This window comes from Sporobolomyces koalae (genome assembly GCF_050403365.1).
Source record: "Sporobolomyces koalae JCM15063 DNA, S_koalae_JCM15063T_v1_ctg11, whole genome shotgun sequence".
Lineage (NCBI taxonomy): Eukaryota > Fungi > Basidiomycota > Microbotryomycetes > Sporidiobolales > Sporidiobolaceae > Sporobolomyces > Sporobolomyces koalae.
The window spans coordinates 379,983-406,492 of NW_027481760.1; the positions used below are offsets into that span (position 1 = coordinate 379,983).

Below are 26,510 nucleotides of genomic sequence, written 5' to 3' on the forward strand. Positions count from 1 at the left end.
TATCCCGATTGCGTCTTGTCATACGGCGTTTTGTTATCGTCGAAGGACAAATTCAAGAAGTGTGATTCGCGAGAGGGCCCGTGCGCCGACAATCTTTCACTTTCCGGATGCTAACAGCATTCCGGGCACCTCCTCCTCAGAGATGGACTGTGTCTCAGCAACTGGCTCGGTCTCACGTCATCGCTGAGCTGACGCAATAAGCTTGATCATTGATATGAACAGTAAGACAACAAGCTACGAATATCGGAAATCGGGAAATCGAGGAATCAATCCAACTGGCGACCCATTCAGAGAGCACTCTTTTGCTGGCCCTTGAGGAACCCAGCAAAGTACGCGTTGATGGCTTCGAAACCATCCTTGTCGAGCGTGACGACGGCTCCGACGTATCCATCGGGTCGGACCACGACGATCGAACCCTTGTCGAGCGCCACTCCGTACTTCTCGTGCAAAGGAGCTTTCGAGGCTTTGTCGACTCGTCGGTCGGGCAGGTCGTCCGAGTAGACTTGCGAGCGGTAGGTACGAAGGTTGTAAGGGAGATCTTCGATCTATAGAATCAGGAGAAGGGTCAAAGGGGTGCAATTCTCAAATGTGCGATCGATTAGACTCACGTTCCACTCGGTGTGCGGGTCGGCAAACACCGTCAAGAAGGTGAAGAAGGGGTTGTAATTCGGCTCGCGTTGTCCGCGTTCAGGTTCGATGTGGCGAGTCTCTTGCGAGTTGAAGACGGTAGCAGCTTGGACGGATCGCGAAGGTCGGTAGAGGTTGAGGAAAGACGAGGGAGAGTCGAGGAATTCATTCAAGGCTGCGAGAGCAGGTTGCGAGGTTTGGTATCGTCCTGCCATGACATGGATTCTGCCGGGTGTTTTTTAAGTGCGTGAGTGAAATGTCGACTTTCTCAAATAAGGGCAGGGGAACTGACCGGAAGGCACCGTTCATCTTAACTTCTTGCTGGATGCGTACATGGTTCGCATCGATCGCACGGGTGACTTTGCCAGGAAGTAATCGTTGACCAGCAATGAGCTTGGATCCTTGCGGGTTGAAGACGCCCTTCTTGTGGTAATTTTGAACGAGCTCGGAGTCAGGAAGTGCGTTGAGAACGTTTTGGTGATAGATCGCTCCGCATCCCGAAGTGACTGTACAAGATAGTGGAAACATGATCAGCGGTGATGGTCTCGAGGGGAAGCATCAGATGAACGACTTACAGAACGCGTTCTTCTTGAAAGTCTCGATGAACAGCTGTGCATCGACAGCGCCCTTGCTCTTTGCCTTGGTCGCATCGTCGGTCAATTGGTCACTTTTCGGTGATCGGCCCGAGAACAGCGTCGAGTACGCCTTGTCAAACGCGAGCAGCTCCTCGGCGATTCCCTTTCGCTCCTGCTCGTACGTCGGGAGCAGAATGGACGAGTCCGCAACACCTTTCTCGACGAGGTTGATCTTCCAGGCTAGCGAGTACATGTCGAGCATCGAAATGTTCATGCTAGTAGTGGGCGGCTCCATGTCAGATCATGCAAGAGAGGCGTAGGAGGCAAGGCTGGACTAACCCTTGACCAGCTTTGGGCGAGTGGGTGTGAGTCGCGTCTCCGCCAAGGAAGACTCGGTGATCGAGGGTGTAATTTGAGGCGATACGTTGGCCGATTTCTGTCGTACGAGAAGAGAATACCATCAGTTTGCGCATCTTCGCATCGAGACAATACGACAACTAACGGTAGACCGAGAACCATGCAGTCTTGCCGAATTCGAGCTGGAACGGCTCGAAGATCTTTCTCGCCCTCTCCTTGCAGATGTCTTCGCTGGCGTCGCGTCCGTAGTGCTTTTGCTTGCCGTCGGGACCGGCTTCGGCTTGGAGCTGAACGTAAAGACGCACGAGTCCGGCCTCTCGCGGGATGACCATGATCGAGCCCGAGTTCCTCGAGTGGATGAGGCACTTGGACATGATGTCGGGGAAATCGGTTTTCCTGTTGTATGCATCGACATGTTCAGCACGTGCACCTGACCTGACAAACGAAGCGAAATCGAGGCAACGCACACTTCGACGTCCATGACACCCCAGATGATGTCGGAAGCATCACCGAGCATTTGAATCTTGCCTTGCCATTCTCCATCACCAACCTGTCCTCCCGAGATGGCTCTTCGGACGAGCGACTTGGCTCCATCGACTCCGAGGAGGTACTTGGCCCGCACGTTCACTTTTTCCTTGGTCTCGCCGTGTGAAAACGTCGCCGAAACGGGATATTGAGTGTTGGAAAGGTCGGTCGAGCAAGTCTCAAACTCGTAAGGGCGGAAGACGTTGCCGTGCGGCGCACGAGATTGCTTGTCGGCGGGAAGGTAGGGACGACGAGCTTCAACCTCGTCGAGGAACGATCGCTCGATGAGACCTTGGTGCAAGAGAAGAGTGTAGTTGTCCACGACGCTAGCGCAAGAAGAGATGAATGTCAGCCTAGAGTTCGTGCAAGACACTGTTCGAATGAGCTCACTCGATGAAGTCAGGGCAAGAAGGTGCGCGAGACGTGCGCGCGAGCTCCTGGTCGTCGGTGGGATCCCAGAATGCGACCTCGTAGACTCTATTCGAGCATCATTTGATCAGTTTCGAGCTGGACAAATAGATGGAGATGATTCTGCAGAATGTGGCGTACCGAACTCCTTGGTTGATCATACGCTTCGCGAGCGATGCCTTTCCTTCTTCGTAGTACACGCCGCCAATGTTGCGCAGGACCTGTTGTTCCAAGTGAGTGTCAGCTCGTGATTCTTAGATCTTGAGGGTCAGAATCAGCTATGGCTCACTTCGAGCGTGCGAGGTTGGAGACCGTCAGCTCGTCCCGCCTCGGTCGTGTGCGGTCGGTTGTCAATGTGGAGGACCTTGAAGCCAAAGGTGGTCAAGCACAGGTCGGCCATGCAACCTGCCGGTCCAGCTCCAACGATGATGACACTGAGAATCGAATATCGTAGGTCAGAACTAATGCGGTCCAGCCGCCAAGAATTGGAAGCGGCACGCACTCGTATTCACTGTCGGGAGTGTGTTGGGTCGAACCCGAAGGTGCAGTGCCGTTGGCTTTTTCTTGAATTGTGGTCATCTTGGCGGAGAGGGCGATGCAATGTGGGGGGAAGTCGCCAAACAAGTAGAGTCTGTTTCCTTCACGAGTCGAAAGTCCAGTGAAGTCGAGAGTCCAGTGGAGCGGAAAGAGCAAGAAAGAGCGGTTCGAAGATTTGAAAGGTGCAGGGGGAGAGGGAAGTTCCGCCGGGAAGAACGCTGTCCCGAAAGTTCGACGTCGGCAAAGCGAGTGGGGTTGGGGGATCGGCTCAAGGTTTTCCCCTCTCGAATAAACTTGCGACCATGATACGAGTGGACGCGCCCAAGCGGAGCGTCACATACAGTACATACAGTAGTACAAGTTGGCGTCTGCAAAGATCGATCAAGCGCAAGTGCAGGTACGCGAAAATCGCGGCCGCCTTTATAAGCTTCCCAGAAATCATGCTCTTCGACTCTTGCTTCTCTACTCCTCCAGTTCCCGTTGACTGTGCAATCAACGTTTACAAGGCAATAGGAGGGGAGCGATACAAGTAGTTTTTACAGACCCCTGGAATCGACAGGTTCGCACAAAGACATGACCACCTTTCCTCTTTGCGTATTCTTGTCCTGTGGTCCGAGAGAACTTGTCATCAGTACCGCTTCCGTCGGCAAAGGGGCACGCGGCTAGGAAGCAACGGCCATGCTCACCTTTTCGACACTGATTTCGACCGTGACCTTGTCAAATACTCCAATCTTGACCTGGTTCCCGGCCTTGTCCGGTACCGTAATCTCGTACGTCTCGGCATCGTACTCGTTGTCGCGCTTGAACGTGACCAAGCCTTCCAATCCGAATCTGAAAACGTATCATCACAAATCAGCAAATTCCGCATCGAAGAGACGGGCCAACAGAGAGCGAGATGGGCTCAACTGATTGACAAAGACGGCGACTCCGTTCCTGAACGCCCTGATGACAAACGCTTCGGCCTTGACTTTCTGCTGACTGTCGAGGTTCGCCTTGGCGCGTTCCTCGCGACGCTGAATCGCGAGCGCGACGTAAAACTCGATACTCGCACGTGCAGCCTGTTGCGCACTGCGATGGCGCTTGTTGACCGTCTCGAGTGTCTTGTCGACCCACGACCTCGTCTGCAGTCCGGCATGGAGCGGTTGTCCCGAGATCGCAGCCGACAGTTGTCGATGCACCATGACGTCTCCGTACCGACGGATGGGAGACGTGAAGTGCGTGTAAATCGGCGAAGCGAGTCCATAGTGTCCGAATTGCGAGGCCGGGATCGAACCCGAGCAGAAATACTCGGCAGAGAGCATGCACCGTGTTGCCATGATACGGACGAGAGTGTTGAATGCGGGGAACGAAGGGTCCTGACATTTAAGCGAGACAGATTAGCTACAGAGAGCCGGGAACAAGGGCAGTGATGGCAACTTACGACACATTGATCTAAAGAATCTGCGAGAGCCCGCGAAGTCGATACATCGAGGCTCATGTTTCGTCGTTTCTGCAGGACATCTTGCAGCACCTCAAAGTTGGTCTTGGGTGGTGGCGCGTGACGACTGGATATATGGATGTGACTCAGCGCAGACTCTCGAATAGAGCAAAGGTGTTCGAACAGAGGCATGCTCACCGGAGGACAGCAGTTTGAGGGAACTGCTGGTAGATGCGTTGAGCCACCGAGATGTTGGCCAACAGCATGAACTCCTCGACGAGACTGTTCGTTTCGAACAGTTCCTTGACCTCGACATCAACCGGGGCATCGACAGGTCCTGTCGACTCGGACGATTCCATATGGATTTTGACTTCGGGCGAAGCGAGGTTCAACGCTCCGGCCGCCATACGTTTCGCTTTGAACTTGCGTGCGAGCGAGTTGAGTAACCGAATACCTTCTGTAAGCTGATCCTTCTTCGATCTAGTCATGCATTTGTCACAGTCAGTTCGCTAGCACACGGTTGAAGCCAGTCTAGAGAAGCACATACGCATCGTCTTGCCGCTTTTGTGCAGCTTCGTACGTGAACGCTTCTTTACTCGCAATGACCGATTTTGTGAATTTGACGTCGACAATGTCGGCATCTTCGTTCAATTCCTGTGCGCATGGTATGTCAGTCGAAGTCAGCGTGACCTATTGCAGAGGCTTCCCAGTTGAAGAAACCTCACCCAAATAACCGAGAACGCCAACCGTTCGACGTATGGTCGGAGCGAGCACAGGTTGGTACCTAGCAAATGCGGCAACATGTCGATACGCTTGTCTACGAGGTAGACAGTTGTCCCTCTGGAGGCGGCTTCTGCGTCCATCGGGTTGTCGGGCAAGACGAAATGCGACACATCGGCAATATCTGCGTCATAGTAGAGCATCGTGCGTCAGAGAGTCAAAGAGAGGGGCTAGCGACGCGCGCCGGGATGGCGAAGAGTCTTCGAGCTTACGAACTCCGGCTTGAATATTGCCGTTCGGTAACCGTTTCGCATGCAGAGCATCGTCAATGTCCTGGCAACCTGGAGGATCGATTGAACAAATGATCTCGTCCCGCAAGTCGACCCTGCCGTTCCAAATCCCCTTCGGATCGTTGTCCTTTGGTGGTACAACCCACGAGTCGCCTTCAGGCGGCAGGCAGTTCAAGATCGAAGCCGAGAACGGCCTGTATGGGATCTCCCACTCCTCCAACAAACTCTCGACTTCGCCCTCTTTCGATCCTACTTGTCCCAGCACGCGCACAAAATGTCCTTCTGGGTATCGCGACGTAATCGACCAGCGATCGATCGAGACGAGGAACTTTTGTGAAGCGAGGTGACTCGCTTGGCGAGTCAAGATTCGAATGCGCGGGATCTGCCGCGACACGGGAGAAGCAAGGATCGTGGTCGAGGTGGACGAAGTGAGAGCTGAAGGGGGCAGCGAGGCGAGGTCGAGGGTGCAAACGTAGGGCCTGAACGCACGGCGGACGATACCGACCACCCGGCCGGTCGGTTGCACCTCACGTGTTGGAACGGGCACGCTCGGCACGATCGAAGGTTCGGGTGCGGAAGGTTTGTCCGTCGTCGAATCTTCCGTTGGAAGTGCGTCGGGGTCGTCTTGCTTCTGATCCGAGTCGACCACCTCTTCTCCAATCGACTTCCATTCAGATTCGGGCAAGAGCTCGACCACGACAAGGTCACCAGCCACGGAACGGTTCATCGACTCGAGCCCGGCCAGGAGAATCGGTTTGTCGCGTCCAGGCACGTTGACCATGGCCTCGCGGTAGTTGTACTGGCTTGGACTGAAATGACCCTGGAACAGTTTGCCCGCCTTGACTCCCGCTTGCAGAACACTCGCAGGAAGATACTCCGAGTACAAGGCCTTGCCGCGGCCCTTGCCGCCATTCTTGCCATCGCGGTCCAGACCGGTTCCGGCAACGGCAAGCAGATCAACGAGCTTGGTTTGAAGAGTTGACGAGAGCGAATCTACGTATTGGCGAATCGAGAGTGCCGGGATCGAAGCGGCCTGAGCGAGTTTGAGGTTCGCTGCGTCATCAGTCAGGAGGACGAGAGGTGCGCTCGAGGTCGCAGCCGACTCGGTCGAGTTCGAAGTCTTCTGTCGTTTGTTCGTGGGGGCCGAGGACGTTAACTGCGAGGCATAGTACGCCGCAACATGTCGGATTGCTGGCGGCACAGACACGAGAGTCAATCGGTCGGCTCGCTCAAAACGGGATTGGAAACTCGCTCACCTCGGTCGTTGCGGTCGTTGGGCGACTCGCCTGGTTCGCGCTCGAGGAAAGTCTCCTCGATGGCCTCGTTCCAGGCGGTGAAGCCGCGCTTGAGGGTGACGGTGGCGATGCCGTCGGGGAGAACGAGGTCGTCGTCGACGAGGGTGCGAAGCTTGTTGTACAGGGGCAGACTGCGATGGCGGACCTCGTCGAGGACAGTCTGAGAAACGAGTAGCGGCGCAGGGAAGTCGGGCGAGGCGAGGAGGTCGAACTGGTGCAGGATTGCGTTCGTGTCGGGCACAACCCACTGCACGCCGGATGGGAGGGTCGGCGGGGACGGGAAGTCGCTCGCTGGGCGCAGGTAGTGCTCGCGGATCACTCGCTGCAGTTTGCCTCGAGCGGTCTTGCGCCAGTATGCGGTCGAGGAAGCGCCTCCCTGCCCGGCCGGTCGCTTGCGCAGGATCGTGATACTCGATGGAGTACCAGTCGCGTCACTCATCGCTGATCTGAAAGGGGCGAGTGGAGTGATGCGGTAGTCTGAAACTTGATGAGAGAACTTAGAATTAGAAGTTCTGGAGTTTCGAGTCTGTTCCCGTAATCCGTACCGTCAGCTCCATCACACGCGCTTTTCGCGCCATTGAGCCTCAGGTGAGTGCAGCCGACATCTCTGACACCACAAGAGGCGTCCTTGAAGGATCAATGCTGAACGAACTCGACTTGCAGTCCGTCGCGACATGCTGCCCAACTCGCTTCTTCCGACCCTGCTGCCAAAGGCCCAGTTCCGTGCCGTCGTTCTATGCGGTTTCGGAGTCGACCTGTTCCCACTCGTCGAGCCGCCCACTCCGCTCTCAGCGCAGGACGACGACCCATCGCGCTCGGCGCATGGTCAGACCAAGGCGCTCTTGCCCGTCGCTGGCCGCAAGATGATCGACTGGGGCCTCGAACGAGTCGAGCAGGCAGGCGTGTTTGGTCAGCTGCCTTGTCCCCTCTCGTAGCCCGTCTCTGCAGTCGCTGACTCGCAACTACGCATATCCAGACATCCTCGTCTTGACTCCGGCGTCAATTTCGAAACCCATGGCACACCACCTGCGCGCGAGGCGATCGACTCCGTCCTCGTCGACGAACCCGACCGCCAAAGTCGAACTCGAAGAAATCCCAGAAGACGTCGCCTCGCGCGGCACGGTCCGCGTCCTCATGTGGGCCGCAGAGCACAAGCTCATCACTGTAAGTCTTCGTTTCGCAGCTGTCTCGTAGATTCGTAGGTCATTCGCTGAAAGCGAGAGATTCCTCGATTTGCATCTTCCGCCAGACCGACTTTATCCTTCTGCCCTGCGATCTCCTGCTCTCGCCTGCAACCTCGGCTACGTCGACCATCTCGCTCGCATCGCTTCTCGACCGTCATCGCACCGACGACAACCTCATCACGACCCTGTTCTCAACGCGCGCGTCTGGCAACGTGCAAGAAGCGCGCAAGGACGGTCCCGCCGACATCCTCACCATCTGGGACGAAGCAACCGACAGGCTTCTCGATGTGCGCGAGATGGACGAGTTTGATCACGACGAAGTCCCGTTGCGAACCTCGCTACTAACCAAGTGAGCCCCCCCCCTCCCTATCGTCTCTCCTGTGGTCGATCCCGCAATTGACCGATGCGTTTGCGACCCGCAGGTACTCTTCGCCAACCTTGACGACTTCGCTGCTTCCGACCGAACTGTACATCTTCTCTGCGCTACTCCTCCCGTTCCTCACTTCGCAAGACCCTGCAACCGTCCGACGCCTGAAACACTTTGAATCGATTCGAGACTTGACCGGGTGGGTCGCTCGATCGCACTGGCGCAAAAGAGGGACTCAAGACCTGTCACGCGGCACGACGAGTTCGAGCGCGAATCTTCAGAACGAACTCGCGTTGGGCCGCAGCACGACGCAAACTCCAACTTACTACCCCGTCTCGACCGGTGCGTTTGAAGATCATGCGCGAAGCGAACCTCAGACTCCCGGGACGACCACCCCGGCATTGGTGTCGAGAACGTCGTGGTTGTCGAACCGGAACCAACACGCGTTCGCGAATGACGTCGTTTCGAACGGGAGCGCGAATTTGGCGCAGAGGAGATCAGGGGCCGGGGGTTGCAAAGTCGTCGTGTGGAAAGACGAGGACGGATTTTGTGCGAGGGGAAACACGGTCAACGGTTGGGTCGAGCTGAACCGAGCGGTACGAAACCCCCTCCTTCCGACTCCTTGTGGACCTCATCCCCTTTGATTGAACCAAGTCGATCTGTACAGGCACTCAAATTGCTACCACCTCAACCTGCACCAACTTCAACCCCTCCAGGAGTCTTCATCTCGCCCGATTCGTTCCTGAACCCGACCGTGTACGAGAAACTGGGAGAAAAGGTCGGCATCAAACGCTGCATCATTGGCAAATCGACTACGATTGGCAAAGGGTCGAAACTGACAAATTCGGTCATCATGGAGAACGTGGTGATTGGGGAAAAGTACGCCTCGAAAACACCGCTCTCTGTACCTTTCTTGAGCGCTGACGAGTCTCTTGCTCGCCATGTTACAGTGTCAAATTGGACAACTGTGTGGTCTCGAACGGAGTGCAAATCCGAGACCGGGCAGTATTGAAAGACTGCGAGTTCGGCCGAGACGTGATCGTCGATTTCGATTGTAAGTTGACCGACTTTCTCCCCTGCTCTTCGGCTCGATGTCGTGTAAGACAAGTAAGCTAATCATGAGCTTTTTGCTTCCCGGGAACAGCTCAATTGAAGGGAGAGCAATTGACAGTCGGGGACGAGTAGACATTCCTGGAATTTCAGAACTCGTCCTCATGCTACAGGCTCCGACGATTTTGCGAAACCTGGCCCGCGATTTTTCTTATCTAACGTTATTTTTCATTGCAGTCCTAGTACAGACGGGAGTCAGGAGATGACAGATCTTCTTTCTTGCGCTACGGAAGTCGCATCCGATTCGGGACTCACGCAACACGGATGCTAGCCGTCTCGACAGCTCGATCCTTGACAAGCACGAAGCATTATGGACAAGGGAATGGCGTACCATCCACGCACTATGGAATGCAAACCTCATCCGAACTCGAACACGATCCGTCGAGTTTTCAAGCGCAATTCGACCGTCGGAGGTGGCGGACTTATCGAGGGGGATGACGTTCGCGCATCGTACAGATCGTGTAGAGGTCTCGACTGGCCCAATGGGAGGTCGAGTGCTGAATGTTGGGGTCCATACAGAGGTCGAGGTCCAAACGATCCTTCGCTCGCGTTCTTCGGGATCGTCGATGCCGATGCGACTATGTCGGCGTTGTGATCTTGGATCGAATCGAAGCTGGATGAACCTTTTGTCGCTCCTGAAGACAGGGTGCGAGGAGACATGTTTCCAATGCGATACGCGACGTTGAAATGCGTGACGAACCCGCAGTACGCAGACATGGGGCCAAACATGTGCGCCGTGAGGTCACGAAGGTCGAGTATGTCGTCGTGCACATTCAAGATGACCGGTCGAAGATAATGCAGTCCGTCGTGCGGCGGGATCCTCTGACGAGGGATCGCATCGAGAGGGTTCCCGGGAAGAGGAGACGGGAAGCTTGAGTCTCGTCAACGACTCTGCAGAGGAGAGGCATTCGTGAGGAGGTGACGGATCGAAGCAGAATCGTCCGAACCGTCGTTTTCAAGCAGCGAGACCGGATCATCTGAAGGCATTGACGCGGGTATCGCTTGGGGACCAGGGGATAGTATCAGCCAGTCGAGACGCGTATGCGGCTCAACGTGGCGTGCTAGTGGGTCAAAGCAAGGTGAGCCCGACTGTGATCGCGTGGACCAGCAGGCTCAAGCTTGCGCGCGCACGGCCGAGATGGACGGCTGGACTCACTTGGGAGCACGCTGTCTGGGATCAAGTCGAAAGAGCACTGCTGGCACTCGTCGAGCTCTTGCCTGATTTCCAACTCTCCGCGACACCGGCACCATCGTGACGCGCACGAGCGAAACCAGTGTCGGCGCATTCTAGGAATCAACGGCGACCCTGTTTGCCTCCGATGTCGGCGTGATTGATTCGTCCAGACGGTGTAGGCTCAATCGCTTTGCGTGGCTATCTCACGCAGTAAAAGAGAAGATGACGAAAATTTCACCCGGTCGCATTCCCACTTGTCGATCGGAACAGCGCGCTTCACATTCACTGCAGCTCTGGGCTCGGATATTCGCTCTTTCTCTGTACCTTCCATAGCAGCTGTGTGGCACAACAGAGCTGTCCGTGGGACAGTCCGACAGGGATCAGCGAAGGCTTCAATTCCTCAACCACAGAGTCCTCAAGAGCCTATCAGACAACGAGAACAGATGGAGACTACGGGAATCAGGAGCGAGTATCTGTGACTGTACAGGAGTTTTGCAAGCATGGCGCATACTGGTCAGTTGCGCGGATGTCTCCGTTGAGCTCAGTCTTCTTCCAGGATCGAGCCGACCTCTGCAGCAGAGTTGGGGGGAGCCTTGGTCGCGCGAGGCCTGTGCAGAGCGTGCAACGGCCTGTGATGGTCTGAAGAGCTAGACGACGTCGAGAACTGCGGGCCATACAGAGGTCGTTCGTACGCTGCGTTGAGATTGCGACGGTCGTTACCGGTATTCGCAGAAGAGCCAGAGGGGGAGGAGACTTCAGTTGAGGTCGACTCGGACGAAGTTTGAGGTGCACAAGCATTCTCGACAACTGACAACGCGGCAGCGAGACTCGCAACAAATTCACACAAGCTGCTCATCGGGAGGATCAAGTGTGGAGTCGAGTCGCGCGGGCTGCCATCGTCTGAATAGTAGTCGAGCACAACCGGGCGCACATACGGGCTGCGATCGAACACAGGGAAATGCTTGCGAGGGATAGCCGCAGCAGGATCGGCGCGAAACGGGGACGGGAACCTCGGGTCTCGAGTGTGTGGTTGTTGGCGGACGAGACTCCTCGCCGTGTCACGCGTAGGCAGCTGGCTGGAGGTATCGGTTTCGTACCCATTGTCGCCGTTGGTTTCGTTGCCGCTCTCGGGGCTGTATTCGCCCTCGGGTACGTCGCGAGCAGGCACAGCGGAAACAGCGGAGAAAGGTCGGTATGGAATCGACGGCATCGTTGGATAGTAGCTGTCCAACGCAGAAGGAGCAGGGGTTCGAGCAGCAGTGTGCGATTCTGAGCTATGTGGAATCACGGCTGCGACTGGCGACACTGGGGTGCGAGCGCGCGGGTCAGCTGACAGGATAGGTCCAGATGCATACTACGATAACCGACACGCAGAGGAGGTGAAGCTCGGGCCGGAACCGCGGCGAGGAGTGCGCATTTCTTGAACGGTCTCTTCCTCAGCGATGGGATCTTCGTGGCGGCAGCAAGTGAACGGCAGATGACGGAATCGATCGCACATGATACCAATGCAGAGGTGTAGGGTGCTGAAGCGCAACGAGGAGCCGGACTCGGAAGCAGAGTCTCGTGCAGGCGTTCGGAGTGCGAAGAGTAGCGAAAGCGAATCCAAGTGCGAGAGTCGGATGTCCAACGTTGAGCGCGATAGCCTGCTCGATCTCGACGAGCACCTTCGGACGCAGATCCGCCGGCCAGTGAAAAGATGCTATGGTGGCATGCAGAGGGAGACAAGGGTGAGAGTGCGCGATCGCGACGACAGTCACGCGATCGGCGCGTGCGCGCGGAGCACCCGTTCGGAGGACATGGGACTGGACTCACACCGCACCTGCGACCGCTCGCGAGGCCGAAACGCACCGGACACTCCTTCATCATGGCATCCGGACACGCGCCCAACTAGTAGTCTCCCAGATACCGACGCCACCTGTCTCTTCTGCTCTAAGGCTCCCGACGATGTCGTTCACGCTCTCCTTGAACATGAGTACACGGAGGAGTACTGGTCGCAAGATTCCCGGTCCTCTCAAACGAGTACTGGTCCTCCCTGCTTGACCTCTCCGGGGCGCTCACCGCGTCAACCTTGTCCCCGACGACCAGCTCCTACTGGGGCTGCCTACTCTGGGGCTCTTTCTCGACGACTGTGATTCCTCCAAAGCTCGGGCAGATGTCGTGATCGGGCTGCAAACGCTGGTGAACACGAGATGGTCTCGCATGAAACAGAAACCCTTCTTCTCCTCCCCTCTCCCTTCGAATCTGGCCGTAAAGGCGGTCGCAGACATTGTTCCACGATCCTTGTAAGTTCTCAAATAATGGAAGACACAGAGGAAGTAGGAAGTCGTAGGCGTACCGTGCCGCTCCTCGTCGGTGGAGACTTGTGTGACGCTCTCAACATCACTGTCGATTTCAAGATTCAGGCAAAGACAGCTCATGACCGGGGGGTCTTTGAGTCGCGATTTTCGATCGTACTTTGCGATACGTTCCGCCGCCGACACCCCTCTCGCGCTCTTTTCTCACGCCCCCGCCCGGTTCAGCTGAATCGCCTGCGTCGACTTATCTCTTTCCTCGAACATGCTACGTTTGCCCGGACTATAGACCGGACTATAGACTAGACACGTTGCAACACGCTCGCAGATCTTATACGACAAACGAGCACATCTCATCACACACCTTTCTCTCCGACGTTGCAAACGACAGGATCGACGTGCCTGACTTGTCGCGCAGGAATCGAGAATGACAACAGAGCACGGAGCATCAGAGTGAGCTAAGGACGTCGTTTGGGGGCTCGGCAAGAGAGCGGAGATTCGGACTGGAAAAGCAAAGACAACTGGCCGACGAGCCATCGCGGGAGCGAGTCAGGTTGGACTTCTGCTCAACGCTCTTCCTGACGGCCTCGGAACAACGCGATCAGCAGTCAGAAATCGTTTGAAATCCGCCGGCCCGCCACGAAAAAGATGATGCAGAAGACTTGAGCTCGTTTCGAAAATTTCGCTATTTTCCTCGCATCCCTTTATCTTTCAATTCCTCTTTCCAGCCTTCCTTCGACATCTACAGCGCAGAGAAATCTATGATTTGGGTCTCGCCCACCTCTCCGGAGTTCTTCCCCGCTTCGCTCCCGAGGCCGCCCATCATTCTCCTTTCCCACCGACTCCGTTTGCGCGCAGTACCGCCAACGGAAACTAGCAGCTCAAAGATCTTTGTCGACGTTCACTCCTGCCTCACGGCTTCTCATCTTCCACTGCACGCGCGGCGACCCTTTCGTCTCAATCCGCTCTCCCAGTTCCTTCGGTTTCCCGACTCCCAAGAGCCTATCCCAGGCTTGGACATCGATCACCACTCCTTCAGCAACGTCTGAGAAGCGGCTACGCACTGGTGAGCCCCACACGCCAGGATCCTAAGCCGATCGAAAATAAGGGAGTTCAAATCAATTGACGACGACTCTTGCGTATACTGTTCTTCTCGAGACACGAACGAGCACACCCTATTTCTGTGCTTGTACTTGATCTTCATCTGGGAAGCGTTTCGCATCAAACTCCGCGGCATAGTCGACCCCGATTCAAGAGCACTTCACGCCGAACGAGATCCTTCTCGGCCTCCCTCGTCTCCCGAGTTGCCTAGACGATCGAGTCCTCTTTATTTCTCCGTGCTCTCGTCGCCCTCGCTATGAATATGCTGTGCGATGTCCGATGGAAGAGGGCGATGTGTCAGCTCAGGAGCGTCGCAGCGGCAAGGTTTGATCAGCTTGTTATAGACAGACCTGCAGTTGAAGCTGCTCTACAGTATGTAGATTTCGGTAGTATGTTCCGCGAGCATCAATGATCGGACTTGCCGTGGAACCAGGCGGGCTTGAGCCAGTGAGCCAAGATCAGGTCGCCTGCCAGAAGTCTGTTGCTTCCGTTTCCCTATCTTCTGTCGGCACTTTCCCGCAGATACCAGCGTATCCTCCATGTCTCAAGGTATACTATCCCAGGCTGATCTAGCGCACCTTCTGGATGGTGGAAGCAACGGCGGTGATCGCAGAGTCACCGTGCTCAAGCAATTCCGCAAACTCACGGTCGGCGAGAACGAACCTTCCACGAGCGCTCCCGCTGTACTCTCGTCGTCATCTGGGAACACCAACTCGTGCCCGATTCACATCCGCGTAGGCTCGTTCCACAATTTTCCCGGACTCTTCCGCGGACTTGGCCTTCTGACTCGTTTTCGCCCTGCTGCGTGACACAGTTCTTGGGGTCTGTACATGGACCTTGCACATGTCCCATTTCCGACATTCTGCGCGGCATTACTGGTCACGCCGCGAACAGCAACTATCTTTCCCAGGTCGAGGTGCCGTCGCGACCTGTCAAGGCTGAGTTCCCGCTCGTGGTGATCTCGCTCGACGGACTGCTTGCGGCTCATCTCCCGGTGCACTTCATTGGAGGCTACACGGAGTACATCAAGCGTGCGTACTTGAAAACGTTCATCGTTAGTCTCACTTCTGCTGCACGAATGCTAGACCAAAGGTGATTTTACCCAGTGTACTACTAGAGCTACCTCCTTCTACGCCATGCGCCTTGGTGTTTCGTGTTCTGGACGTCGAAGCCTCGCGAGGAAGGTCTCAAGATCCTCAAGGAGCTCAACTTGCCAACCGGCGGGCCCGAAGACGACGAGCGTGATGATGTTTTGGGCCTTTTCGCCGCCGAGGACATGAGGTCAGTCCCGTATACTTCTCGTAAGTCATGGTTGTGCCTGACGAGCTTCGGCAACGAGTCTTGGTTAGCAAATGGCGCGACTCGCCTCATCCCGTCAAGGACCTCGAGTACCTCTGGACTGCTCTGTACCAGGAAGAAGGCGTTCAATTCGGTGTACACAACACGGTCGTGCTCACGCAGTAAGCATTCGCGATCACTGTTCCGGTGCCCTGGAAGGAATTTCGCTCCGCGCAGCTAACGTTTCAGCGACTCCCTGTTTACTCGACAGCGACCCTCAAGAGATGGCAAAGCAGCCTTACAATTTCATCCACCTGCCTACGCAAGATTACAAGTGAGTCTCCGAGTTCAGATCGATGCAATCCAGATTTGGAACGCGAACCGAGCGCTCACTCCTAAGGATGCCCGATTGTACAGGTCGGCCGAGCCCCAGGCGGACGATCTTGTCTTGCTGCTCATGATCGCAGTCCTCAGGGATCTCGAGACCGAGACCAACTTTGCGAACCACATCAAAGAGATGGGATGGAACACGCTCGAAATTTGGACCGCGCAATTGGAGAACCTCCGCAACGAAATTCTGTACAACGCGGTACGTATCTGCGCCATGGAGCGCATCTCGATTCGAGCTTTCACGGGCAACAAGCGCGATGCTGCTTAGATCGGGGAAGGACGGTCGTCTAGAATCGATCTTGAGCCGCCTGTCGACCAATCTCTGGCAAGAATGGAGTAATCTACCTTGTTTTGTTTTGTTCGCTTGTCCGGTTTCCTGTTTGGGCATTTTATTGTCCATTCTGAGGCATGATGCATGAGGCCTGAGCGAAATGTGTTCAGCATGGTTGATCCTGGCCGGAATCACTCCTTCCTCCTCCTACCTGCTCAGCCGAGTCGTGTGCGGATCCAGGAATGAGCCGCTTTCTGCTCCAGTTTGTAATTGAGTCTGCTGTAGGCTGATGCCGTAGAAAAGGGAAGTTGGTGAAGTGTGCGCACGCTCGGCGCGGCAGGCTGTTTCATCTTGCAATTGCAGCCTACTCACGGACCCGACTGTGGAGCCGCGATCGCGTCGGCATGGACCATGGAGGACATCATATGCCAGGCATGCCCTCGCACGATATGCCCTGCTCGGTGTGCTTCCACCACGAGTCATTCAACTTGGTTCATGATCTAATCATTCCGATTCGAATGGTCACGACAGATGAACATGGTCTTCAACGCGAACCCAATTGGGGTCTGCTTGGTGTTTGAGCGACTGCAAATTCGGTCCGTCGACCAGGTCTTGCCGTATCTCCTGCTCGGTGCGTCTGCGTCGGCATTCTCCCCACTCCCCGGCTCGGCCCGGCGTGCTTCCTTTATGAGAGACTCTGACAAAACATTGCTTGCAGTCACTCTTCTGTCGATCCTGTGCGAGTACATTCGCGTGTCGGTTCAGTCGTTCGACCGCCAGCTGCGGTCGCAATATCGCGGGGGTGCGTTCCAGTCGAGCATCCCTGCCCTGCCTTCGACTTCGGCTGGACAGACCCCGCGGGTCGGGCTCGGGCTCGGTACCCCGGGTGGTAGACGAGTCGGCGTCGTGCCAGATTCGAGCGAAGAGTCGCTCATTGGCAGAGGCCGCTACTTTGGCACGGTGTAACGATCATTCTCTCAGACTGTCCCGCTTTATCAATCTGCTGACTCTGCATTCGGCTCTCGCAGGCGATTACCCTGGAGTATACAGACCAGGAGGAGCTTCTTCTACGTTGCCCACGTCGCCCTCACCGTCTGTCTCCTTTCATGGTTCTCGCCTCCTCTCGCTCGCTGGCCCTGACCTCGCCAATTTTTCCCCCCAGTTCTACATCATGCTGCTCGTCATGTCTTACAATTTGCAGATCATCGCTGCCATTCTCCTGTAAGCCGCTACACCTCGCTTACTCCCTCGCTTACTCGCAGTACTCGCGTTCAGCCCCAGCGCTTTGTCCACTAATTGACACTCCTTTCCTGTTCCGCTCGCGAATTCAGCGGTGCTTTTGTCGGTCATTTCAGCTTTCAGAGGCATTTCGACCTCGGAAGCGATGAAGCCGAAGCAAAAGGTCTCGCTTGCCATTGAGCCGTGAGCTGTTCATAGTCCGCTCTCGATCTAGCTATTGTTGTACATCAAATCTAGACGCGGCTCGCGAGTGCAAAGAACCGCAGGTTATCTCCAGATAAATCAAGCAAGTCCGCAGCTGCGGCTCTCCAGGTCGCCATATTTACCTCAGAGTCTGCTGCGTTTCGACCGGGTCTGTAATCAATGGTGGCGCAAACTCTCAGATTATAACAAACAAAACAAAGCACTTCTTTCGCTGCAATGGTTGGTCGACTAGTTACACTGTGAGGTTATCCCGATCATAACTCGCATACACGATCGCGACAAACTCTCTCAATTCCCGAATATCGTCAATACCCTGTTCGTCGTGGAGAAAGCAGGAGCCCGGTAAGTACGATGCAAGGATGGAAAGCTGAGCCAAGAAGGGAGGATGCACTCACCTCGACGTATTCGTTCCCATGTCCACTTCTCAGAATTCCGGCTTGTCCTTCAGGTCCAGCAGCCGTCAGTCTCGTCAAGACCGGCAACAGACTCGCCAGTCGGGTCTGTTTCTCCGTGACATCCTCAAACCTTGCTCCTCGCGCGCCTTGACCTGTTTCTTCAGTAGTTGAGGAAGGTATCGGCGTGCTGAAGGCTGGTTCGAGTTTCGATACGGACAGGGCAAAGAGTCGGTCGAGCAGGAGAGTGAGGACAAGGGAGCCATCAGGCGATAGCAGAAAATCGGATGTTTCGTTCAGGAGCGAGCGCAAAGTAGGCGTGATGAGAGAATCGCTCGATGCGGACGAGCTGGCGGATGGAGCAGAAGGCGAGGCTGGAGATTGGAACCCGCCTCCGGTTACAAGAGTGTGTAGCTCATCGGCTGATGTTGGCGGATGGAGTGCGGAACAAAAGCTGTCAAAGGGGCGAACATGAGCCGAGGGTCGAGCCATGTTGTTCGAGAAATTATCTCACTCGAATCGCGAACCATCGGGCAGAGTCTCGATTCGCCTTCGGATCTCGCCGAGCAGGGCCGACAACTCGCCGTATACGACAGGTGTTTTCAGGCCCATACTGTGGGAATTGTCAGCTACGTCGGCCGTTTGATCGATCGGAGGCAGGGGCTTACGGTCCAATGACTTCCTCTACCTTTTCCTCGACTCGATCCCGTACGACTTTCCATCCTTCATGCAGCAGCCACCAGCTGAAAGTAAGATATTTTCTCTCGACGTCTTCGCTCGCTCGATCCTCTTCTCGTGCCTCGTCTTGCTCTTTTGCGCTGTACAGTGCAGCTTCCAAATCGTCTTTGTTCGACATGGACAGCTCCTTGTCTTTCTCTGTCGGTGAGGGGAAGGTGGATGAAGTTGACGGTGGTGACCGTGGCGGAAGCGCATCGATGAGGGATTTGACGTAACGAGCCCGACCGAGGAGGGCAAGCTGGACGTGGGTTTGGATCGTCAAGAGCGAGAGAACGTAGATCGACGTTAGCAGTCGAGTGAATGCTGTGTTGTGCAACATATTCAGTGATCGATCGCAATTCAGAAATCAAAAAAAGGTCAACTGACAGAGGATCTTGATTTCGTTCCACAGCTGCACTTTGCTCTTTGTCGGGGCAGGAGTTTCTTGCGGGACAAAGACTTCTTCCGGCCCAGATGCTTGAGACACTTGAGCAGCATCGACCGGGAGATTTATTGTCTGCAGGTCAGAACTCGTCAGAGAAAGACCGGACGAGACAAGACAATCTCGCGACGTACCTCGTCGCTCGCATGTCCATTTTCTTTGCCTTCACCCTCAGCTGCCACATCCAAAGACGGCACTGAAGCAATTGCTTCTCCATTACGAGCGGTTTCTTTCTCATCTGCAGACTTGACGACCTCGGCCCAGCTCTTGCCAAGTTCGCGCGCGTCTCCTTCGTCGGATCCTGCCTTCACTTCGTTTTCAGTCTCGGTTGTTTCGCTTACGAGTGTTGACCCGTCATCGGAAGAACCGTGTTCGTTCGTGCCGTTCAGTTTCGGGAAATCGTCTTCGTTTCGAGCAGGTGAAGGCGGCACGAAGCGAGGTTGAAAGGCAGGCGCCGAGGGATTGAGTGTTAGCTTAGTTGCCGGCTTCAGCGTGACCTCTTCCTGTTGAGCAGCGAGAGATGGGCGGTCGTCGCTTGGGGATGCTTCTTCGGCATGTTCCCCATTCTCGTTCTCGTTCGAGTGCTCGCCGACTTTCTCAGAGTCACCAAGCTGTTCAGTCTTGGCATTGACTTGTTCTGCTGCTTTTCGTTGAACCTCTTGTTCCTGCGCGAGCTGTTCTTGCCGCGCGGTTTCGAGTTGTTGCAGTTTGGCAGCTCTGTCTCTCCTCGCGATTTCTGCCAATTGTGTCGTTCGTTCCTCGACATCGAGTTCTTGTTGTAACTGGTTCGCAACTGTCGGCAAGAGTGCAAGGACCGTGAATTGGGCGTCTTGCAAGTTGAGGCTGAACCGGTTCAAGAGACTGTCAATTCTTCTTCTGTGGTCAGTCTCGTGCTTCTATCGTCCTAAGAAAAAGAGGATTCTAGGACTCGACTCGTTCTTGGCCCCAGTTTGTCTCCTGCCGTGTTCGGACGCTTCCATCATCTTCTGCAACCCCCATTGCCCGACCGCGTACGCGCCTCCGACAGTGGCTCCCAGGTACGCGAACCCTCGCTTGCGGTTCGAGAAGAACGAGTAGGTCGAAGCCGCGAGGGACGTAGGGACCGACGCGAGAGTCGACAACATTGAAACGAGCGAGGTGTGGGGGGCCTGGTCGCTCGAGGCAGATCGGTGATGAGCTCAATCAAGCAGTTCAGAGCGGTGCTGGGTGTCGATAGTCGTGTGCAATCTGCCAAACAGGGCAAGCGTGCAGTCGCGGCACCTGACGCGAACTGTTCCCGAGAGCAATTCGATCCGTCCTTTTCGGCTATTCGAAGTTAGCCAATAGCCGTATTCGAGTCTCTCGCTCTCTCGTTTTTCGCTTCTTCTCCTCTCGCTTTGTCAGACGTTCAACGAAGATACCAGTCTGGTACGGAACCTGCCAGTATTTACATGATCAGGCATTTGTCCTTTTCCGCCTTGGATTTCGCCTTTCCCGCTTCAGTACGACCGCCTGCAGACGTAGCATGAGCCCTCGGGTCACTGGGCCGACGAGCCGAAGTAGCCGTTTCCTGTTGCTGAGCTCGTTGCACCTGTCGAATGTGTTCAGCACGCTCGTACTCCTCGGCTTCGTGTTCCTCTTCTGCTTGGAGTTGCTGAGCCAGTGCCAGACTAAAAGAAAAGATACCGCATGAGTGAGCCACTGTGTTCGCCGAGATCGATTATTATTCCGAGAGGACGTACTCTGCCAGCTCGTTCCGTCGAGACGTTGATTCCGGGACATCTTCAACTCGCCGAACCCCAGCAAAATCGCCCCCTCTTGCCCGACTCCTCTCGAGTCCTGCAGTGAAGAACTCGCTCGCACTCCCATCAACATCCTCGATACTCTCCCAGACAATCTCTTCTTCTCCGGCAAACGACGAATCCGTCACGAGCGCAAACAACTCGGGACCTCGAGTTTGAGCCGAGAGTTCGTTCGCCGTCGGCGTTCGCGGTCGTCGGTAGATGACGGACAGGTGCGAGTTGCGGAAGAGAGCCGCGAGACCAGCTGGCGGCAGGAATGTTGGCGTCGACGAGAGCGCAAACAGACCGGGATAGGTCAGTTGCGTCGAGGTCAAATCGAGAAATCTGTCAATCAAGTGAGCTAGACTCGCACTCGAGGGATCAGTACTCTGACGAGACCCCGGGAAAAGCATCGAGCGTTGAAAGTCGTCTACCTTTGCGAACTTTAGCCTCCTCTTCGGACGTCCACTGGCTCCGTCGTTCCGCCTCTTTGAGCAACTCGTCCTCGCTGAGATCGTCCCCGCCCTGACCTTGCAACCCAAGCCGTCCCGCAATCTCGCTGCCTTCGACCATCATCTCGACCGCGCGGTCATAGTCTTTCGCCTCGGTCAAGACCTCGAACGTTTCTTGATCTGCAGGATCGGCGATCCAACCGTTCAGGAGCGGGATCTGCGCGAGTGAGAACAACGCGAGTTCACCTTGTCCCGAACTTGCGCTCGTCGTGAACCCGTCTATCCGCGAGAACTGCGGGTTCAAGTTGAGCCCGTATCGAGTCTGGGGCAGGATCGACAGTGCCGCTTCGAGCGACAATTGTCGAGCGTTACTCTGCAATGTGGGGTCGTTCTCAGGGACCGCGGATACGGGAGGTACAGGTGAAGTGGACGTGATCCGGAGGAAGAAGTCGGCGAGGAGTGTCGACAGGTACGAATACGTAACCCGGTCACGACCAGGAGGAATATGTAGATCGTCTCGAAGGATGAGCACGTTGCCTGTGCTCGCGTCGATCGAACCCGACTCAGTCGCTGTGATTTGCTGGTCCACAAGACGAGAGACGCAGGAACGTACATAGGGCAATCAGGGAACAAGGTCCGTTGCGATTCTGTTGAATGATCTTGGTGCGCAAATCCGAGGTCTCGAACGACTGGGTCGGCGAAGACGACGGTCGAGGCGGCAATGGCGGCCATTGGATCGATTTGAGCAGCCACTCTTCTTCGTTCTCTTCGCTTGCAGCATCGGTTCTCGCATTTGATTGAATCGGAGCTTCGGGCGTCGTCTCATCGAGACCCGAAATCTTCGTTTCCTCTGAATCTTGTTTTCGAGCTATGCCAAATCCGCCGACTCGGGGCTCATCTATCGCCAGAGTAGTGACAGAACAATAATGTAGTGTCAGTGCCAACGACAAATCTTGGGCTCGAGCGAAAGCTGCCGAGCCGGTCCTTGGAGCATCGAGCGGCTCACCTGGTGGATGTTTCGCTTGCGCGTCTTCAACCCGAATCTTCTGCATCTCCTTTTCCAATGAGGGGACCTCCTGCGTCGTGGGGAGAGATGTGATCGTTGCATGCGTTGTCGAGACTGAGGGTCCCCCACTTGGAGGCTGTTGGCTCGAGCCTGCTCCCTGCGACGAGCTCGACACAGCTGCTTGTTCCGTCTTCGTGCCTCTTACAGGCTCGAGCAAGTCACTTTCAAGCGTTTGAGCTGACTCAGTGCTGTGGGAGGCAGTCGGATCCGGAGCAACGGTCAGGGGTAGCGATGATAGCGGCCTTGGAGGAACGGCTCGACTCGACTCGGACTGATTTGCAAGTGAGGGCTCGCTCATGGTGATTCTGAGTGTAGAGGGAAGAGACGGCTGAGAGAGGAGAGAAGGACGAGAGGCAGGTGCACACACGCGATACTGACAAGGGGGCGATGCATCAATCGATCTCATGAAGCGACTTCGCTCTTCCATAAAGTTCGCTAGAATGATCTTGCAAGAGCTAGCAAACAGCGAAGCGAGATATAGATCACTCTGTGACGTCCAGTCAACAATGTACTCAATCAATCAATCCCAACTGCTTCTGTCGGAACCTGCGGACACGATAACGGTGATGGCAGTCAGATTCCTGATGCTGCAGGTGGAGATGTTGGAGTTTTTCTTACCTTGACATTTTCTTGGGCTTGTCCTCGTTCGGATCAACCGTCACGGTTGGAACAGCTGGGGCAGCTGGTCGTTCGATCACACTGGGCTCTTGCACCCGTTTCTCCACTACTTCCCCCTTGAGAGGATTCTGCGGCACCTCGATCGGTATCGCAGGTCGCGCTCGTGTTGTGCTCGTGCCGCCAACTTCCTGGATCGTCGGGGGCGCTTTGCCCGCCATCCGTCGTTCCGAGTCGATCCTCTTCGCATACTCTTCTCTCAGCGCAATCTCCTTCTCTCGCTCCTTCAGCTGCTCGTCCTGAGGCAGTGGCCTTCCTTCGACGAGAGCCTCCAGCGTCCTCCGCATTCGGTCCTCGTCCTCGGCTGCGAGATCTTCCCGCGTCCCTGTTTGCGAATTCGATGGCGCAGGTCCCAGCATGGTGTGTGATTTGGTGAGGGATGGATCAGACGCGAGGACCGAAGGGATGATGAGTGAAGCCGATTCGAGGTGTTTGTTCGCGGTGCGAAACCGAGACGGTTTTCCAAGCGCAGCAGCATGAGAGAGCGACGACGTGAGCGAGTCGAGAGTTGCATCAGACGGCACGACCTAGAAGGAAGCGCATCTCTCGACAATCAGCATTCGACAGATGACTCAGCAGTGACAAGATTGTCGGCAACTTACGCCTTGTTCAGCCACAACGTCTGCGAACGGGCTCTCTTCGTCATTGTGGTACCCTCCCAGGGGACCCGTACCTCTGCCCGCTGCGAGCCCAAGTCTCTGCCGATGGTATTCGAGCGCAACTTCGCGTTGGTGCAGTGCCGAATCGACATCGAAATCTCCTTCGTCAAACTCTTCCTCGTCTTCCGAAGGGTACCAGTCCTCATCGTCTTCATCCTCCGGGTCCTCACCAGACAAGTGAGGATCTTCCTCGTCCGATTCGAACGGAATATCGGCATAGGACACCGTGCCATCTGGGTTCTTCGGTCCCGAGGTCGAAGACGAAGCAGATGGTTTAGAAGACAGCGAGATTGTATGTATGGGTGCCGGGATACTGTCGTTCGCTGGTGCAACGGTCGGTGGTGCCGCCGACTCGAGGATTGAAGGCGGAGAATCGACAGCTCTTCCTTTGCCCTTGCCCTGCGGTTGTTCTGCCTTCTCGGTCTCGACCATCTGGTCCTTCATTTGCCTGAACCTGCTCACCCGCTTCGGTTTTTCGCCCGTTGCCAAGGAAGTTCCAGGCGGTACAGGTTTCTTGAGCGGTTTCTCCACGACAAGATCCTTGATCGGCCTGACAAAGTTTTCCTGGGGTTTCGGGGTGGCGTTTGCTGCAGGCTCGGCGGGCGCATCGGCAGGAGTGGGTCCGAGTCCCAGGATGATGGGTTGTTTCTTCGGAGCGCCCTCACGCGTAGGGACCTGGTCGTCCGGCACCGGTAGGTCAAATGCCACTTGCTTCTTGCCACCAGGCGCAGGAGATGCCGCGCGCGAGGTTGAGCGGGACAGAGAAGACTTGAGAGGCGAAGAAGGAATCGCAGTGGACTGAACGGCCGGGGTGGAGCTCGACTCGGATTTCGAAGAGGAGACGAGCGAGTTTGATGGTCGCTTCTGTTTCGATTTGGACAAGAACCCGGCCGAGAACCCTCCAAACGCCGCTCCTTTCGCCGGTTGTTCGACTTGCTGAGCTGCCTCACCTTTCGCTTCATCAGCCCTAATGAGCTTGGCTTGCTCTTCTCTGTCCAGAGCTTCTGCTTTTGTCCTCTCGATCTCCTCTTCGGCCTCGAGCTCGTCCAGGATGGCTCGAATGTCGAGTTTCGGTGCATCGCCGGACGGGAACACTGGAGCAGGATCGGTCTTGGCCTTTTCCTGCGGCTTGACAGTCGTAGTAGTAGTGGGAGTGACAGGTGCGAGAGCTGCTGGAGCAGGCGAGGTTGACTTGAGGGGCCCTGTCGCAAGAACGAGCAAGTTCAGTACTCGAATTTTTCGAGATTTATCGAAAGATAGTACTCACGAACAATCTGCTTGTTTCCTTTCTTGACCAGGTACCTCATCTGTTGCTTGACCGGAGCTTGTGCCGAGTTTGTCTTTGACTCGGCAGCGACATTGGTTTGTTCTGGTTCCTCGGGTAGATCCTCTCGAATATCAAAGATCGGGAGGCCATCCTCATTAATGACCTGGGTATGTGTGTAGTGTCAGCACACAATCTCGATGGCAAATGGAGGGCCTCTATAAGCAGGAAGATCTCACCTCGCCTCGTTCGTTCACAGTCCAATCTTCATCGTCTCCAAGACCGAGAGCTGCTCCCTCCCGGTTGCCTTGTCCCGCTTGTCGTTCGTGTGTACGTTCTTGTTTGAGATCGGCTTCGACCTTGAGGATTTCGGCTTTCAAAGTATCGATTCTCGCCAGCGTTTCTGTCCATCGCGACTAGCGTATCAGCTTACGAAACGGCACTGACCGTAACATTAGCTGAGCTGACCTGTTCGCAGCCTATCTGCTTCTAGACGTGCTTGTTTCGCACTCCTGAGTACCGAGGGCAAGGGTTCCGTTTTGGCTGCCGTTTCACTCTCGTCCTTCGCTTTACCGGACGCCGTCGAGGGAGATACAGTCTGAGTGATGTCGTTCGTGTGCACGAGCTGACCCGGGAAGAAGGCGAGAGGACCAAAAGGGATCTGCAAAAAGCGGTGAATACGAAAGCCGCAGCCCGAACAGTCAGACCTCGAGTCTTTCCCTGATTTCGTGGATGGCAGGATACTTGCATAGGCATCCCAAGTGGGCTCGTCGGTGAATGTCTCGAGTTTGATGGCGAGTTTCTGGAATCGATCAACTTGCGAGTGGAGGTTGGCAACTTCGGACTTGAGCTGAGCGAGCCGTGTGAGCGTGGGCGACAGCGAAGGTAGTGTTACAGGTCGCAGATTCGCATCACTCATCGTGTCGAGGAGAAAGCGAAAAACGAGAGTATCGGTGAGAGCGAGTGCGCAACTTTACGACATTATGCATGCGCGACTGATCAGGAATTCAGGTTTGCGGGCGTTTAGACCCCAAGTATCAGTCGTATACAAGAATCGTAAGAAAAGCTTCGGAGTTTCAGGACAATGCGACCAGATGCAGTCAAAGACTAAACTTGCGCTCGAACAAATTAGGGCATGAAATTCGTCAAGATGCCGAGAGCTATCCTTGCCATCAATGAGTCAGGACCACGTTATCCTGATATTTGAGGCGGGTGCGCGCCATGATTCTGCTGCCACCAGAATCATCGCAGCGGCCAGAGGTGAGGCGCAAGAATGTCCGAAAGCCGATTGCTCCCATGCCTGCACGACGGTCGCTGATACAATATCGTAGCTGCGTGACACGAGCAGAAGCCGATGATCTCGACGATTAGCTCGGCTCGCAGTGTTGAGGGACCGAGTGTCGAGCTTCGAGAATGACAATCCAGATCATGAGACGCCCCGAGAAGCGGAGTCCAAGCTGAGCCGGCCAGCTGGTGCGAGTGATCAACGTAAACGGTATTCTGCGAGTTCACCGGTTCGACAGCGTGGATAGACTGGGCCGAGCGGCCGAATGGCGAGGAGCGGTAACTGGGACACTACAGTACTTAATGGCTGGCGTAACCGAGGATACAGAGTGAGTGCTCCCGTCGCTTCTTGTAATTGTCGAACCTCGAGCGAGGAGTAGCGTCGCGTCAATATATCGATAGCGGCAGCGAGAGCTTGTCGGGTGAGTTCCGCTTTGCA

At 55.5% G+C, this 26,510-nt stretch overlaps 10 protein-coding genes across 10 annotated transcripts; 3 read left to right on the top strand and 7 right to left on the bottom strand.

Annotated features, from left to right (window-relative positions):
* Window positions 1-287: 287 nt before the first annotated feature.
* JCM15063_001207 (uncharacterized protein) lies at window positions 288-3,071 on the bottom strand (the record flags this gene model as incomplete). The annotated part of the gene is made up of 11 exons (XM_076677996.1): window positions 288-545; window positions 609-852; window positions 920-1,133; window positions 1,203-1,477; window positions 1,542-1,638; window positions 1,705-1,955; window positions 2,027-2,410; window positions 2,475-2,561; window positions 2,634-2,713; window positions 2,782-2,926; window positions 2,995-3,071. The coding sequence occupies 11 exons, from the start codon at window positions 3,069-3,071 to the stop codon at window positions 288-290; spliced, it is 2,112 nt and encodes a 703-aa protein (XP_076534952.1).
* Window positions 3,072-3,565: 494 nt separating this feature from the next.
* On the bottom strand, window positions 3,566-7,190 carry DIS3 (exosome catalytic subunit DIS3; the record flags this gene model as incomplete). The annotated part of the gene is made up of 9 exons (XM_076677997.1): window positions 3,566-3,634; window positions 3,716-3,860; window positions 3,936-4,384; window positions 4,450-4,573; window positions 4,645-4,926; window positions 4,994-5,100; window positions 5,172-5,350; window positions 5,439-6,647; window positions 6,713-7,190. The coding sequence occupies 9 exons, from the start codon at window positions 7,188-7,190 to the stop codon at window positions 3,566-3,568; spliced, it is 3,042 nt and encodes a 1,013-aa protein (XP_076534953.1).
* Window positions 7,191-7,425: 235 nt separating this feature from the next.
* On the top strand, window positions 7,426-9,487 carry GCD1 (translation initiation factor eIF2B subunit gamma; the record flags this gene model as incomplete). The annotated part of the gene is made up of 7 exons (XM_076677998.1): window positions 7,426-7,660; window positions 7,728-7,915; window positions 8,001-8,284; window positions 8,358-8,898; window positions 8,970-9,181; window positions 9,253-9,356; window positions 9,447-9,487. 7 exons carry the CDS (start codon window positions 7,426-7,428, stop codon window positions 9,485-9,487), a joined length of 1,605 nt encoding a protein of 534 aa, XP_076534954.1.
* A 282-nt stretch (window positions 9,488-9,769) lies between these two features.
* Window positions 9,770-10,141, bottom strand: JCM15063_001210 (uncharacterized protein; the record flags this gene model as incomplete). Its single annotated transcript, XM_076677999.1, has 1 exon — window positions 9,770-10,141. One exon carries the CDS (start codon window positions 10,139-10,141, stop codon window positions 9,770-9,772), a length of 372 nt encoding a protein of 123 aa, XP_076534955.1.
* A 986-nt stretch (window positions 10,142-11,127) lies between these two features.
* On the bottom strand, window positions 11,128-11,796 carry JCM15063_001211 (uncharacterized protein; the record flags this gene model as incomplete). Its single annotated transcript, XM_076678000.1, has 1 exon — window positions 11,128-11,796. The coding sequence occupies one exon, from the start codon at window positions 11,794-11,796 to the stop codon at window positions 11,128-11,130; it is 669 nt and encodes a 222-aa protein (XP_076534956.1).
* Window positions 11,797-14,517: 2,721 nt separating this feature from the next.
* Window positions 14,518-15,914, top strand: JCM15063_001212 (uncharacterized protein; the record flags this gene model as incomplete). The annotated part of the gene is made up of 6 exons (XM_076678001.1): window positions 14,518-14,712; window positions 14,793-15,032; window positions 15,096-15,259; window positions 15,328-15,438; window positions 15,528-15,590; window positions 15,674-15,914. 6 exons carry the CDS (start codon window positions 14,518-14,520, stop codon window positions 15,912-15,914), a joined length of 1,014 nt encoding a protein of 337 aa, XP_076534957.1.
* A 407-nt stretch (window positions 15,915-16,321) lies between these two features.
* Window positions 16,322-17,336, top strand: JCM15063_001213 (copper transporter family protein; the record flags this gene model as incomplete). Its single annotated transcript, XM_076678002.1, has 6 exons — window positions 16,322-16,378; window positions 16,449-16,548; window positions 16,636-16,879; window positions 16,946-17,009; window positions 17,080-17,138; window positions 17,249-17,336. 6 exons carry the CDS (start codon window positions 16,322-16,324, stop codon window positions 17,334-17,336), a joined length of 612 nt encoding a protein of 203 aa, XP_076534958.1.
* Window positions 17,337-17,592: 256 nt separating this feature from the next.
* On the bottom strand, window positions 17,593-20,035 carry PEX3 (Pex3p; the record flags this gene model as incomplete). Its single annotated transcript, XM_076678003.1, has 7 exons — window positions 17,593-17,673; window positions 17,756-18,206; window positions 18,267-18,365; window positions 18,421-18,793; window positions 18,857-18,986; window positions 19,046-19,772; window positions 19,845-20,035. The coding sequence occupies 7 exons, from the start codon at window positions 20,033-20,035 to the stop codon at window positions 17,593-17,595; spliced, it is 2,052 nt and encodes a 683-aa protein (XP_076534959.1).
* A 302-nt stretch (window positions 20,036-20,337) lies between these two features.
* JCM15063_001215 (MINDY family deubiquitinase) lies at window positions 20,338-22,175 on the bottom strand (the record flags this gene model as incomplete). Its single annotated transcript, XM_076678004.1, has 5 exons — window positions 20,338-20,560; window positions 20,633-21,032; window positions 21,106-21,660; window positions 21,737-22,021; window positions 22,130-22,175. 5 exons carry the CDS (start codon window positions 22,173-22,175, stop codon window positions 20,338-20,340), a joined length of 1,509 nt encoding a protein of 502 aa, XP_076534960.1.
* A 526-nt stretch (window positions 22,176-22,701) lies between these two features.
* On the bottom strand, window positions 22,702-25,706 carry JCM15063_001216 (uncharacterized protein; the record flags this gene model as incomplete). Its single annotated transcript, XM_076678005.1, has 7 exons — window positions 22,702-22,735; window positions 22,808-23,391; window positions 23,467-24,725; window positions 24,791-24,953; window positions 25,027-25,190; window positions 25,256-25,448; window positions 25,536-25,706. 7 exons carry the CDS (start codon window positions 25,704-25,706, stop codon window positions 22,702-22,704), a joined length of 2,568 nt encoding a protein of 855 aa, XP_076534961.1.
* Window positions 25,707-26,510: the final 804 nt, after the last annotated feature.